Source organism: Serinus canaria, chromosome 2 (genome assembly GCF_022539315.1).
Source record: "Serinus canaria isolate serCan28SL12 chromosome 2, serCan2020, whole genome shotgun sequence".
In the NCBI taxonomy this organism is placed as follows: domain Eukaryota; kingdom Metazoa; phylum Chordata; class Aves; order Passeriformes; family Fringillidae; genus Serinus; species Serinus canaria.
In genome coordinates, this window is record NC_066315.1 from 19,708,233 (window position 1) to 19,725,013 (window position 16,781).

At 34.7% G+C, this 16,781-nt stretch overlaps 1 protein-coding gene across 1 annotated transcript in view; it reads right to left on the reverse strand.

Moving 5' to 3' along the window:
- MALRD1 (MAM and LDL receptor class A domain containing 1) overlaps positions 1 to 16,781 on the reverse strand; it is a 237,004-nt gene that overhangs the window by 149,083 nt on the left and 71,140 nt on the right. Inside the window, exons 18-20 of the mRNA XM_030234818.2 lie at positions 13,222 to 13,309; positions 10,342 to 10,518; positions 8,380 to 8,557 (exon numbers count right to left, since the gene is read on the reverse strand). Of these exons, the coding sequence (XP_030090678.2) occupies positions 8,380 to 8,557; positions 10,342 to 10,518; positions 13,222 to 13,309 (443 nt within the window). The remainder of the gene's footprint in view (positions 1 to 8,379; positions 8,558 to 10,341; positions 10,519 to 13,221; positions 13,310 to 16,781) is intronic.

Below are 16,781 nucleotides of genomic sequence, written 5' to 3' on the forward strand. Positions count from 1 at the left end.
AGATTGCAATGTTTCCTTAGATAGCATTTGCAGTCTGGGTATCTGGATGCATCTTAGTATGTGGCTAGAATTCCAAAAAAACCCTTGCAAATGTAGCTAGCATTTTTACATAAGAGATTGGGAAAAAAAAAAAAAACAAACTCAAAGAAAACCAACCAACCAAACAAAAATCAAAACCAAAAAGAAAAATGCAAAAAACCCCAAAAAAACAGCCAAACAAAAAAAAAAAAAGAAACAAACAAACCAGAAGTGAACGCACAGCATCAGGTAGATGTGGGCTAGAGGGACTCTGGCTTTCCCTGCTAACCTCTTTCCTGGGGGAATTTAGAGGGTTTGATCCTGGCTCAATATCAGAAAAACCCAAGATATTGGATGAAATTTTGTCTCCTGTGATACCAGGAAAGATGAGGACTCTTTGAAGTAAGCATCAGATTCTGAGTGTACAGAGATACCAGAAGTGCAGTTTCAGTGCTTTGGGTATTTAAGATTTAGCCCCTAAAATCCTCACTTTCCAAAATAAAATGCAGCTGTTGACCAAAGATAAATTTCTCTCCAGCAGAAGTGCTTCACACTCAGTACTTCTCAAAAGGATCTTTCCCAGCACTTGCTTACCAAACCTGACAATGGATCCTATGTTTTTAAATAGGTGCTGCTATCTGGTTTTCTTTCCTTTTGTTTTTTCTGATTGGCCAAGTTCTGAGCAACCACTCTGTAAAGCTGAATCACTACAAGTGAGAGAAGACAATGACCCCAGCCAGCCAGCACTGCCAAGAGAAATACAAGATGCTCAAACACCTCATGACATCAGGCTCTTCACAGACTGAAAATCCTGCCTATTGAGAAGAGTAGAGAATTGGCTGGTACAGGGTTAGAAACAGGCCTTCAAAAATCCTCACAAATCAGAGACTTTTTTCAGCTAGACTACTGCTTCAGCTAGACTACCCCATGTGTCACACCAGAAAACAAACAAACAAAAAAACAAATAAACAACAAAAACCAACCAACCAAATAACCCAAAAGGCAACATTTTAATGGGATAGATCTTCATTTTGCATGTTACATGTGAAATCACTGAAAACTGCTCATAAACATAGCAGGGACCAAAGTTCATCTGGCCAAAATCCTAGGGGGAAGGAAGAGTTAGGACTTGTGGAAATCAGGATCTTCTCCACAATCTTTTTTTCCTTTTCATGAAGAGACAGATAAGAGAATTGCTGCTGATGCTTTTCTTTTATCACTGAATCCTGGCAACTCAGACATCTTTATAATTACTGCATGCATTTGCTTAATCCTTTAGCCTAAGTATTAAAACATTCTCTGAATAAACTGACTCTACTATAACTAATAGCTGAAAACTTTGAAAACCCATTCTTACAGACTTTTAAGAAATATGCAATTGGATAACTCATTTATTTCCCCCCTTCCTGCTGAAAAAAGTTGTTATTTTAAGGTAACAAGTTTAGGTTTCTTTTTTGCTTTGGTGCTGAGTATTCTACCAGAGTCTTGCTTGGAGGTAAAAGAGGGTCGAGCTCTTTCAAGGTTTGCAAAAATATTGAAAAATTCAGAATTTACTCTGTTTCTGGGAACTCATGCCTTCAATGACCCAAGGGTGTTGGCACCGTATTTGCAACAGAATTCAAAAGGACTTGTAAGAAACAGAATGCTAAAAAGCTCTGAAGAGCAGCAGCACTTACAGATCTCATACTTCCCAGAGTATTCAGTATTACATCCATGCCTCTTAGTTTGAGATTAGTTTGAAACAGTGGCAGGGTGCAATCAGTTCTATGATGAAATTCAGTCATCCATCTCTTGTTGGTATGTTCTGTCAGACATAGATCTGGCAGGCCAAAGATCACATCTCTGCCCAGATGCTACTGTCCCATAGTGCAGCCTAAGACAAGTGTCCTTGCAACTTTTTTGACCTCGTTTCAGTGTTTGCTATAATATCACATTTAAAACTAGTACAGCAGATGAAAGTCCCCTGTATGAAACACTTCACAGTGCTTGCCATTAAACACAGTAGTGGTGTGTGATTACAAGAAGATTAAGGTTATGTGGGCAAGTAATGGGAAATGGAGGGATCAGAAGGGGATGGGTAAGTATGTGTAGAGCATCCTTGTTGACTTTCACTGCTATCATGCACATTTTTATACTTAGAACTAAAAGACTAATGTACTTGTGACCTATCCATGTTTAAAAGGAAAGCTATATTCTAGTGAAAATTAACCAGCATCATGTTTGCTCACAGAAAAAAGTAATTTCTCTGTCTTGAATTCTTAAGCTGTCTGGTATAGAAGCCTGCATGGAATTTCCAGGGAGATGCATGATCTGCAGGGAGAGGAGTTTGGAAAAAGTAATAAGTAATCATTCTGCTTGCAGAGAGTTCACATTAGCTAGAGGGTCCATACCTTCTGTGGATGCAAATTTTTTAGCAGAGCAAATTTATGTACATAATCTGTTCAGTGTGTCAACCTCTGACTTTGAAAATAAAGGATTTCTTAGCTGGCCCAATTTTATTTTACCCCAATAAAAAATATACAGTGACAAGGTATTCCAAAGCTTCCATAAATGTAAATTAACAGCTTCTCTTACTCTGCCAGATGATGTTCTTGTCTTCACCCCCAACCTTTGTTTTTAAGTGATCTTTGGAGAAGATAACTTTCTTCATCTGAGTTAATCAGACCCAACCTTAAAATAATTTCTTTTCTATTCCACAAAAAGACTCCCTTGAGTTGTTTTTTGTCTTTTTTTTTTTTTTTAAGTGAGACCTCAAGAAGTTGATGCTAACAAGTATAAAACATTGTATTTTTCAACGTATATAATAGTGAATAAATCTAGCTTTCAGCATAGATCTTATATAAGTGCTGAAATTCAGCAGAATACAGGCAGGCTCCCCTGCCAGTAGCTGCAAGAGCTCAGGCCAATTTAGAAAACTAACTTGTGGAAAACCTCTTAGTTGGCAGCTACAGTAAGTGTCATTAAAATCTTGATATTTACCCTTTGAAAATAATTAATTTTACCTCTGTACTACAAGCATTCCCTATACAAAGACATTCCTGTGCCAGTCCAAAAATTCTAATTAATTTCAGAGGGAAATTCAGAACATTTTAATGGATATAAAATTTTCAACATAAGCAATCTGCATACTTGTCTTAGTTAATAGCTTAATATTTCAAATATCTTTTGAACAGTAGTTGGCAAAGAATTTATAGAAGAATCTTCATGCTATTTTCCCCTTCAAGGCATTCCAAAGAACACAGTGAACTGAATATAATAATTAGGGAAAGATTAGGTGAGTTAAGAAAAGTTGAAGACCAATCAAAAAATTAGTCCCATCTTAAATCTGGCAGTGTTATCAAGTCATGTCTCACACTGTGAATTACACATTTCATAGTTCTAATTGTCTATTGTTGCAATGTCTGAAAGGGGATCAAAACTTATTCAGATGTACTTTCATGTACAGGAAGTTCAAGCTCTTATTTAATGAATTTTTGGACATCTCTCAGTTTTTAAAGTGTTAATTCATCTGTGTATCTTCTATTAATTGTTTGAGAATCCCTGACTAAACACTTAAATGGACTTTTAAAATACCCATTACTCATTCTTTTTCTTTAGGACCGAAAATTAAACCTGATTAGAAAACAAACAACTCCCATTCACTAAAAAGTTCTGATTTCCTTCCAAATTTCAGCAACAACAAGAAAAAAAAAGAAAAAAAGAAAAAAAAAGAGAAAAAAGAAAAAAAAGAAGGGAAGACATAAACTGGAGAGAGATATTTTAGTTTCCTTAGAGTTACAAGTATCCCAATGACCAGCTAAATCACCATACTAAATTTCAAAATTCAGAAAGCAGTAGTCCCCACATGCATTTCCATTTTTCCTGATTATATATGTCCATAAACACTGTACACTATCTAGATAACAAATCAGAGCCCTACACCCATTTCATCTATTATGCACTGAAAATATTATTCTTCAGTTTTCCAGCACCATCTGTCTTGGATCTGCCCAGGTGAGTGACCTGCTATTAGAAGAGATGGGTTTCTGTATAGAGAAAAAACCAAAATAGTGGTCAAGAAAACCCAGTAGGGCACTAGATGACCTTCAAAAGAAGCACTCTCTTGACCAAAGGGAAGGATTTTAGAATACTGGGCACATCAAGAAATTGTGGGCCATCAAAACTCAAGCTGATGGTTTGAATCAGTCATGACAGTGGCTTCAGTTTGCATTTTCCATCCTCTGCATCCTTTCTCAGGGTACTGGGGCTGTGGGAGTTCACTCCCTTCTCTAGCTTCTTTCCCCCAAAGCATGAGCAACCAGCAGGCAGAAGTTTTCCTAAAGTTCATGCATTTGCAGTTTTTTGTTTTAAATTAGCTACAATGTCCTAGCTAAAAACCTTTCATCAGAAGATTTCTGAGAAAAAAAATTAGTTAAAAAGGTGTTGAATTCTAACTTTTAATTCCGAGAAAAACATATTTTGAGAAAATATTTATGGTTTTATCATTTTTTTCTTATACTGTCATCAGAATATAACATTGATATTTTAATGCCTTATATACTTGACACAAGGCGGTGGCAAACTGTGATACTTCAACCTTTCCATCATGCTAACTTCATCTGCTGTTGATTCCTATTAAGTCTTCTTTCTTAGTGTCAAAATCAGATGATATGACAGTTCTGGTAGAATGTAAGAAGGTGCATAAAGAAAATTTGTTATATTTTCCAGCAACAAAAGTTGCAACACAAAGATTTAGCATACAAAATTCATTATTAGAATATTCCAAAGGAAACAGGCAAAGACATGATGACAGGTTAATTTATTTTCATTATGAGTTTTATCCCATGCTTTGGCATCCTAACATAAGAGGTAAAAAAATACTTTGGGTATATTCTCTTTATTTGAACAAAATTAAGTTTGATTAAATCATGATTTCTTGCAATGAAAGAATTTGACATCATCCTACAAATAATTTCCTGCTATTAGCTTGTTCTTTAAAGTTGATATTTATGTTGGACACACAAGGATAAACAACCCAACAACCAACAAACAAATTTAAAAACCCAAGGTAAAAAGAAAAGCCACGCACACAATACTTTATAATTTTTTCTCCTCTTTTGAATTTCTTAGACTCTCAAATTTAAAACATTTTTTGACTGCTGAAAAAACAGCTGGGCTTAAGCATATTACTTAAAACCTTTAATTCTCCCAATTTTCTTGAATTTTTATAATGATTGTCTGAAAAAAGACACAAAAGAAAGACAGATGTATTAAAAATATGTTTATCAGGGGAACTATTTACACGGCAATAATTGTCATGTCAGCTTCGTTTTACTTCTGCATCCATTTTTGTTTTGATTTATTAGATTTGATGCATGAATTATCATATCAATTAAGTGACTACAAAGTTTTCAATTAACAGTTGTACCCAGATATCATTAATAATGTCAGAGAATTTGCCACATCACTAACCAGATTGTTTAAAAAGGAAATAAACTATAGACTTCCATTTCCTCTTGCCAATTTAATACACTTGTTAAAGCCTGCACAAACTGATACTTTTATTGTTGCAGCTTTTAGAAACGTCACTGCAATCGAGAATTCCACTTGCCAAGTATAGAAACATCTCACAGGAGCTCTACATTTAAGTATGAATAGTGGTTTTTGAGTGCACAGTGCACAACACATGACAGACTTTTTCTAGCTCAAGCCAGGGACTATAGCTCAAGGCTCCAATGACTCCCATAATGGTTTATATTCCTCTTTTGGTTTCTATATACACATACAAGCTGTTCCCTCTATTTCCAAAGTAATTACTTTCACTTAATTAATGCAATTACAGCTTCAAAGACTCACACCTTCACCTCACAATTCACCAGCCTATGTGTGGCTAGCCCAACCACTTATTCTGGGGAAGCAGATGGTTTGACTACAAATATTCACAGGTATTTTTTGCTGAAAGAACTCATTGAAAGCTGCACTGCCAACTACTCTTGCATCAGAATGAATCCAAACATTTCTATACATAGTCCTGCATATTTTATTTTAATTTGCAAACATACAGGATTACAGTAACACAGCTTGCCTCATCTAGCTTGTGGAAATTTGGGGAAAATGGATGAGGAAATAAAATGAAATGTAGCAGGGTTTTAATTCTAAAAAACTGCTGCTCTCCTGTGGTAATTTGGAAGCATCTATTTTCTGTACTTCTCTATAGGCCAATAAACAAAGGGAAGGGGGAAACCATAGAACCAAACTGCATCTCATGTGAAACATCACAAGAGCAGTACATTACAGAGCTGCCTGAAAGCTGCAATCTCTATGGATCATTTACTTTCTCTTTTCATCAGTCCTTTTCAATATACTGTTAGTTGCATTAAACCTTGGAAATATGTTGAAAACCAGTAATACAATTCCATGTATTGCTGTGCCAAGGTAAACCTATACTGGAAAGGTTGTGGGAGGATTTACAAAGTACACATATAGGGCTGGTATTGGCTAATATACAACAATTAAAATACAGTAAATTAATGATTTGACATCTAATTTATTTTAAACAGTTACTAATTTAATGTAAACAGTTTCTCTTTTTTATGGGACAAAATTCCTTTTCATATATAATGTAGAGACCTAGAAACAGCTTGACAGCCTTGCAATTCTTTGCTGTTGTTGAATGATTTTTTTTTGATTTTGGTATTGCTGTTTTGGGATCTTTGTAAAAATACAGTAATTTTAATGAAGTACACAGTGAAACTAACATACTGAGCTCACTCTTTAATAGCAATAGAAATTCAGGCTGAGTAAATGCAAAATAGTATCATTTTAAACAAGCAGCAATACAACAAAGATTTTGTTGAAGTGGTCTTAATTTATAGACCATCTTTGAACTCTATGGTCTATTGTCACAGAAACTAAACATACCTGTCACTGAAACCAGGCAAGTATTTTTCTGCTCAGAGTAATTACACTGTACAGAATTTTTCTTATTAATGAATAACATTTTATAACATTTATAATTTTTGATGGCACTTATAAGGCTTTATTTTATAACATTTTATTAACATTGTATAATGTTTAAAATGGATTGTACTCAATACATTTGCTAGATACCTGTAGGGATTTTTTTTTCAATAACTCTTACTGTTCCTTTTAACTGGAATATATTGGATTAATTCATTTTTTAAGACAGATTTCTCACTTGATAAAAAAAATCAAAAAACAAAAAAAAAAAAAAAAAAAAAACCCAAACATTTAAAACCAAATGTTCATGCAGAAAAGCTTATTTTTTCTCCTTGAGATAAATCAAAGTAGTATCTTCAGAGGAGCTAGTAACTATCTGAAGAACTCTACCCAGAATGCAATATTAATTTACAAATCTTCACTGAGATAATATAAATATTTTACATTTTAATGTGAAATTATATCAATAACCAGAGAAATGGTAAAATAAAAAGAACTGGTAAAAAAAATACCAGAAAAAACTGAAGTTAGTTCTAACTACAGTAGTTTTGAATTGGATTAGTTAAATGAGTGCAGAATTCACAGGACATTTTACGTTAACTTGTACAGCCCACCCTTGGGCAAAACTGCTGGGATAAGAGTAATAGCTAACAATAGCAATAACAAATTTGGAAGCAATAGCTAACAACTAACAATGGCTAGTAAGGTAGAAAAGTGGCCATAAGTTTTCTGTGTGAATAAAGACTGGGAAGGTATTCAACTCAAACTGATCAAGAGGACGACCACAATGAACTAAATTAAGTGGTGCCAAATTAATTACAGTCAGCTTTCAAAAGAGAAATCAGCTTGAAAAGAAGTGTAAAAGTAGGATGAAAATTTGTAATAGCAGGAATTAATAATGCAGTGCAAAGAGAAGCGGCCAACACCTGGTTTTGGCATGCCAGAGGTCATCTTGCTGGTGCCACCACCACTGCAGAGACCAGAGAGAGCACCAGTCCCCCTGGGTGCTGGCAAGCAGCCTGCAGCCAACAGCTGGGCTGGCAGTTTGGGGTGCTGGAAGGAGGGGAATGCTGGAGGAGCCATGGCTTCCAAACTTGCTTCCCCATAAGGGGCTTGCAGTCCATATATCCCTGTGCACGTGTCTCCGGATAGGGAGGCACTGAAACTTTTGGAGTTACTTGTAGAAGGATGTTTAGAAATTTTTACCTGCTTATTAATGATTTTTAAAATTTTGATTAAAATGTAGTATTGATCTGGCATACCTACTTCACATATTGTCAGTGAATGTCACTTACATGTCATTAATAAATCAGTAAACTGCTTCAATATTGTAAATGCAGCAGGTTTTTCCCTTGACAATCTACATGTGGTTAAGATCACACATTCTAGAAGAGACTCAAAGACATGAAAAACTGCACTCACGTTGTATGATCAGTTAATGGGCAGTGTTGCTCTTCCTCAGGGTAGAGATTTGCTCCTCTTCCAAGTTGCCACTTGAATGTCTTTGTAATAAGTATGGAATAATTTCCTGGCATCTGTTCCAAGGCTGGTTGATGCCATCCACACAGGTCTTTATCTTCAAAGTCACAGACTTCCATAACTTTAGAGATCAACAGTGATTACTCATGTTTATGTAAAAATGTAAAATCATTAACTCATGTTACAACCCAAAAAGCAACATGGAAATAAAAGGATTCAATTTATAATATCTGTGAATACTGACACATTACTAACATGTAAAATTTTTTCTTTTGAGATAAAACATGAATTTTATATTTTCTTCTCTATAAGACAGATTTTATTTTTGGGAACATACCAATTCGTTTGCACCTCAGTATCTACCTTCATGTGAGTCCTGACCAGCTTTCAGGTAATTCTAATAATCTGTCATGTAAATGCTGCATCAAGAAATCATGGTTTGTTGGTAGAATGTGCCTGATGCTTCCTTCCTTGAAGGCTAAAAATAGTAGACTAAAGAGAGAGAGAATTTTGATTTATCGGTTGCATATCCTCACTAAGGAAACAAGCTGCAGCCAGGGTGATCTCATGGGTTGCCCATATGAAGATTTGTGACGTTTCCTGAGAATGATGAGTTGCATTACATGCTTATTCCTCTTTTTAACATGCTCTGTAAACATTATACATAAAGTGCCTCTGAGAAAGATAACACCTTAACACCTTCCTGTGATCGTATTTCTGTTTCAGTCCGGACATTTTTACGTCCTAGTCCGGCATTGTCATTTAAGTGATAAATTCCCATCTTAGTGATGGGAGACCTCAGATAGAGCAAATATCTAAAGGTGTATCCTCCACAGTATTTATCTTGCTTAGAAGAAAAAGATGTTTTGTAAGATAATGTTTTGAGGGGAGAAATATTCAGAGGGCTCTGCATTTATGTTTCAGGGCAAGGTTTCAAAGGCTGGTGTTTTTTCACACTATAGGAAACTACTGTAGGAAATAGACATAGGGAGGGAATGATACTTATTCTCCCTGAGCCCTCAGCCCTGAGAGAGGTGATTGAATTCCCTTCGCAATGTGTAATGAATTCAGAGTTTTATTTTCAGTGACAATAGTTTTGCTTGCAAAGGCTGATGAGGTCACTGTCTCTAAATGTCTGTCCCCCTCATTAACTGGCTTTGGTACTTTCAAGTACTGTTCTTTGACGCAAAAGGAAGTAATTAACAGCTTCTAAAATGCTACAGTGAGAACTGCTGCAACTCAGAAGCAATCAGCAATTGGTTTAGATCTTTATGGGCGTCATGTGTGGATTTGTCCAGTGTCTCCCTTACAGTGTTCCATTAGACTATCAGAGCTTTACAGGCTGGAACTCACTTTGGTGTGGAGTAGGCTGAATTTCACAATTATTCCTGATGCTGAATCAATTTTTGTATTAAAAAACACCAAAAACCAACAAACCAACAGAGCAACCAACCAACCAACCAAGCAACCAACCAACATCCATACTCATTGAAGTAGTTAAGATGTGGATACTGTTTGGATGTGGATACTCCCAGATGTACACCCCAAAGATGAAACTCAAAAGTCTTTCTCTCTTCCAATCCAGACTAGTCAGCATTTTCAGAAAATATGCTCACTTAAAATTGTCACGTATGGCTACCAATCATTAGGGAACTGAGGATTCCTTCCCCTACTACATTTCAGTAGTAACTTGAATTGAAATGTTGAGTTTGAATCAGAAGGCAGAAAGGGCATAATATCAGACATATTAGGAGTTAAATGTTACTATGTTCCTGGGGAAAATCACATTAAAATAGCATCTAGGTGCTAATACCAAATTGCATAGGTAAGATAGAGCTGCTAAAGGAATGTATTTAAGACCCATAATCTAGAAAGGTAGCAAAGAACATGATTTGATCCACTCACCACAAGCTGATTCATCAGACTTATCAGAGCAGTCAGGTCTGAAATCACACTTCTGGATCATCTGGATGCAGTGGCCAGAGGCTCGACAGACAAACTCCTTCTCTGTGCAGTTGTTCATGGGGAGCGTGGCAGGAACTGAAGTTCCTGAAGTAGTTGTAGAAATAGTGGGCAAGTCACCTTTGAAAACGGAGCAAAAAGGATGTTGAGCACCTGGAGTAAGGCATTCCAGCTTCATATTGATTTCTCCCTTTGCCACCACCCCCCTTTTCCAGGGTATGGCTTTACTGGAATCCTGCCTGGACAGCTGAGTGACTGAAATGCTGTCCAGCAGGTGCTGAATTGGAGCTTTCCTCAGTGGAAAGCACTGGTTTTGTCACACCATTCATACAATCTTTGACACTTGCAGGATTTACAGCTCTTTCCAGTCTCAATTTTGGATTAACCCAGTGAGTAATTTCAAAAACCTGATGCTGACACTCACACAGCAATCACAGAAACTGATTTTCCCTGTGCACCAAGGCTAGCAGATTATTTAGATGATAATAGCGTTCTTCAACATGTTGATTACTACAAGGGACTGTGGAAATTACTATGTAACCTTCTTACCTTGTAAATTTATCGCTAAAAAAAATAATTTTCTCATTAGAGAAATTATTCTGAGGTCATCACCTTGTTCCACCACCTCCTTTATATTTCATTCAAACTCATTACCACTTCTTTCAAATCAATTGTCTTTTTCTTGTCCTCCTGTCCTTTACTATGCACCTTTCTTCAAGCTTACTCTCTTTTCTTGAAAACCTTTGCTGTTCTTGTCCATAAAAGGAATTTCCATTATAAAACTCCTTTTAAAAATTTAATAATTTATGAAATTATTAGCTGTAGTGCACAATGCACCTGAGTTAATTAAAAAGTACATGTGAAGACTTTTCATATTAAATGTGTCTGGGATAGCGAGGATATTTTTAATTTTTTTTTATCCCTGACAGCTGGAGCACTAATACTGATAATAAATTACCCATTTTTATTTTTTAGGGTAGAAAGCAAATTTATGAAATTAAATAAATTATTTTCCAGTCAAATGAATGATACTCTCAAAATGTCCTAAAACTCAAACAAAAGACTTAGGGGAAGGAATGTTTTGAAGTAAGATGTGCATGAATTGATAAATTTATCTACAACTCAGATTAACAGCAAGGACCTTATTGGTCAGAAATTTTTAAAGACAAATGCCACATTTAAGGCTCTGCTCCTGATACACTGAAATGGAAGAAGAAATTTTGAATAACCATGGCCTTCACAACACCTGAAAAGAAAGAAGGATCTGATACTTCTATTTTGAAACAATTCATTTTATATACTTTATTGAATACCATTTTGTCCAGAGCAAGCTTCACTGAATAGCCTTTGGTCAGGGTATTCAAATGATGTGCTGAAGCAGAACAGTCAAGATTCAAAAGATTCAACATCTTTCATGTTACTTATGAGAGATTTTACCACCGAGCTGTCAAGCCCATCTCTCCCTGACAGTATTTGGTCACTTAAAGTTGACCTAGAGCAATTGGGCAGTGCTTGATTCTCGTGTGCTTTTTAAACCTGATCCTTCTGGTGTTAAACATGGTGGAGTATGCCATGGCTGTTGTCTATTTTGCAGGCTATTGCCACAGTCTCTTTGACTGGTTCTTTTGCTGTTGGAATTTTTTTATGGCATAGAGGAGATAAAATAAGGACCATAGGTTATCTCAAAAATTGCTCTCAATTTTAAAACTATACAGAAAAACCCTCATGATTCTTGTCCACCATTATACTTCAGTATTTTCAATTTATCTTTCCACACACAATGAGGATTTTTTTTCTTAGTTATGAACTTTGAAACTCTGACCCTCATTGTTTTCCAATTTCTTGTTTAGTTTAAAAGTTTTCTTCATAACTAATTTGAAATTATTTATAGATTTTCTGATTAGTTATTTTAAGATTTTATTCCCTGAATATAAGGCACAATCCATTAACTGTGTATTTACAAAAAGCCTTCACATCCAAAATGTTACAATAACTGCTTTACCCTGTATAAATATGGTAAAACACTAGATAATTATCTGCAAAAGAAATATCATACACATTTGATATTCCTCATAGAAATAATTATATCTATAAAACATTTTTGGAGTAGCAGAACAAAATGGTTCTACACTAGGGTGTTTTTGAGTAAGTGCTAGGATTCTAATATTCAGACACTGTTTTAAATTGTTTGCTGCTCTACAGCCCTGTCATGATTTTAGAGCAACTGTCACACCATAAATAACCTTGCACTGCCTGCTGCAGCCAACAGTAGCTCCCTTAAAATCTATTCTGTGGTGAGCTTCCATCCTGAGTCTGGTGTCTGGAAGTACATGCAGTTTGGGATATATTATTTTACAATTTTGTAGAGATTGTTCTACCCTTGGTAACAATGACTTCTGACAACAGGTTGGTCTGTCACCTGAACTATTTGTGTGCTGTCCCGTGAGAGCAATTGGCACAGTAAATACAATAAGAATTATTAGGGGGATGTGGAAAGCTGTATCAAACTGAATTGGCAGAATGAAAGTTCAGTTCCTTTACACACTGAAACTTACAAGCTAAGTTTCTTCTACCTTCTAGCAGTCAAGATCTAAAAGTGTATGGAAGCTGCACACTTCTCATTAAGGATCTCTTTTGGACCTTACATGCACAGCAGAACCTATTTTGTCCTGATGCCCAGATTTAAGAGTCTGAGGAGCTGAGAAACGAGTCTGGATTTCCTGACTCACATTTTAACCTGGTTTTCGCTTTTCTAGTAGCAATATTGACAAATGATAGCAATGAATCAGCTCACAGCTTGGAGATGTGCATTTCAACTCTTACCATTGTAAAGAGTACAGCCCAGAAAAGAAACGTCATCAAGTCCAATGTCCCCGGTGAAACCATCTCCTACGATACCTTTCACCAAAATCTAGGAAAACAAGAATTACAAAAGCATTTTTCAGTGTATAGTAGACTTCCACTTCTCATTAAATATTTCCTATTAATTGATAGAGGAGTAACTTGCCATGTTTCTCACTTAAAATGAGATTAAATTTATTCTGGAGAATATAGTATATTTAATGACAATTTACAAAAGCGATTAATTATTTTCAGTTTTCTCTGGTGGTTATATAGTGAACCATAACAGAATAGTTGGCTTCACAATGGTGTAAATTCACTGAAACATCATTGTGATATAAAATGATGGCAAGACATTATCATAAGTGGCATATTATGATTACCTCCTTTGGTACTTATTGCAATAACATTAATCAGGCTTAAATATAGCACCATTCATGTAAAAAAAATATAGATTTATAAAAATTTCATTATGATGAAAACAATTAGGCAGGTAAGAATTGAGCTATTGAACCTTTTAAAGAAAAATATTCTACTGTTTCATTAGACTTGTCAATGCTGTATTTGCTTCATTATTTTCTACTGCCAGGGAATTGGAGAAGTTGGTGTTTGTGAAATACTCTCTGGAAGACTAAATAAATGCTCTGTCTGTTGCTGAGTGATAAATATCTAGCAGGTGATTAGCGAAAGATTTGATAAGAGTATTCTTATTTTAACTAAATAATAACCCCCTATTTATTAAAATATTAAAGCCTTAAACATCATACTTTGAAAAAAAATGTTTTTGTTTATCCAACAGAGTTCAAAAACTGTTATTTCTTTACAATTGTTTTAAATCCTTTTTTTACATGCTAAAAGTTTCAGAAATGCTATATAAAATTTATAATGGTTTTTTTTCAGTTTTTTTCCTCACTTAAGTAAAAAATCCCTCAGCATTAATGAAGGATAAATAGTGGCAAAAATATGACTGTTCTGCTTCAGAGTACTGTTAGTTCTACTATTATTGTTGTAATTTATTTATAAAGAAAGGTTATATTGAACAAGAACCATTTTTCATTTGATATATACAGAGACCTTTTAAATATTACACTTGAAATTTATTATCCTGCAACAGGAGGGAAAAATGCTTAAATGATGCAAGGAATGGCCTCAATCCTGTAAAAGTAAAAGAATAATATCAGCCTAAATATGTTAACACTGACAAATTTGTTTCTGCTGTTTTGAAGTGGCATGTGAATTGTAGATTTATTACTGATGCTGACGTCACCAGAGTAAATAAAATGATTACACTTCATTTATATATTATGTCCATTAAACAAAATAAATGAGTAGGCTAAAAGAAGACAGGTAAATGTCCCCTGCTATGGATAGGCTCCAGATGGGCCATTTTAGCACAAAATATATTTCATGTAAATGACAACAATAAATGACAGCATTGGTTTTTATTGCTCTCACAGCAATATGGTATTCTTATTTTTCCCTCAGGATATCCACAAATTTTCTTTACAATATTGCCCCAGGCTTTTGGGTATTTTAGATTAAAATGGGAACAATGCTAGAGTACTGGCACCAATAGCAATAAAATGGTTATGAATGGGAAACAGGACAAAAAAAAAAAAAAATCTACTATTTGGAAAAGCCACACAAGGAAATTTATTATTCCAAAATGGCAAATCTCTTTCCACAGTCATGTTTACTGGAAAACACACTGCAGTTTAAATATAATTTTCAATTTGTTTTCAAAGTATGAATGATTATCTACCTGCAATTAATTACTTATTAATTAGCTCAAATTTAGAAAAAGAGGCAGTGAGTTAATTTAATTACACAGCTACTACTAAGATAAACCCAAATACCCTCTCAACTACACTAATTTTCCATGGGATTGGATTGTGCACTTGTAGATGTCACTTTGGGGTGTTCTAGGAGCTACAATCTCCAAATCTGCCTGTGCCCATGTCCCCAGTCCTGACAGACACATAAGCTGAAGACATCCTTATATAACATCTTCCACCCATATTTCCTTTAAGAAAGCTGCACCTTAAGCAGGAATATGTTTTTAAAAGGATTAAAAATATTCAAAATTAGACGTGACAGAACACAGTTCTCGAGGAGGAATTAAATTCAAAATACCCTTATACTGCTTATCATTATGATTGTGTTGTTTAAAATCTTTCCACCCACATTATTTTTTTAACGTTCATCTAAGCACCTGGGGAGTCTGATACTTTGAAATATAGCAAGACATTAGCAACACAGAAAATGTAATAGTGGCATAGGTATACACTTAAAACTGAAAACAAGACCAATTTCTGAGTTTAGAGCCTCAATACATAGTCTCTGCAGCTGTGGTTAAACTTTGACCACTTTAAGAAATTTGGCAGATGTAATTCTGCAAACTTCATAAGGTATTAGAAAACCACCTCTAGGAAATTCATCTGCTGTGAAACTCATTTCACATCACATTTGTTATTTCAATGAGAATAAATAGTTCCCAATTTCATGTTTTCAGAAGTCTAAGATCAAGACTCAATGAAATCTATAAAGGCACAAAAAGGTACTTGACATAAAGAAAAGAGGGGAAAAAACCAGATTCCATGAAAGCAAACTGCATTGGAATGACACTCTATATATATAAAAAGAATGATCCCTTAAGATTTTGAACAAAATAGGCTTTTGAAGAGTGATGTCATGACAAGTCCTAATAGAGGAATTACAATGGACAATATTGTTCTGTACAAATGCTCAGTTTTTACAGTGATACTCATTTCTGTCAATAGCCAATTCCCACTGAAGGTTACCAAAGTAAAATCTTAATTTCTATACAAACATAGTTTAAGATAGAATGGAAATAATTTCAAAAACTGTGGCATATTCAAAATCCTGAAGGTTTCCAAATGTCTAGAAAATAGTGATATTAGTTCTAAGGTATTCAACTGTAATTTAGACAAACAGTAACACAGGTTTGTCACAGGAGGTGTCAATAGGGTTATTTAGTGATTTTTATTTCTAGTTAGAGCATGGTAATTTAAATAAGATTTCTACGATAATTTCTGGCAAGAAAGATTTTGATTTGGTTTAAATAAGAAAGAACAGACACACAAATAACTGACAAAACACTTTTCCATAAAAAAATGTGTTGTAACTTACTAAAAGCAAAGTCCTATACTGCATATCTCTGAAATAAACTACCCCTATGTTTTAGTGCTAGGGATGAATAAAGAAAATTGTATCATAATTTTTCAACAAAAAGCAATAAATTCCTTATGAGGTGATGGAACTTTTGTAATTACAGACAAAAGACAAGACAGAGAACAAAGCTTCAAATCTTCCTTTTTGTTAAAATATTTTTATCCCATGATTATGCCACAAGTTATGTCATAAGTCTTCACTTTAGAATAATGTCCTCAAAAACACATGAACCCATTCCTATAATAATTTCTCAAGACGTATATTAAAAGGGAGACTTTCCAAGAAAATACAATTCTTTCATAAAAAATTTTATTCAAAAAAAGAGAAATTTAGATTTGATTTTGAATTTT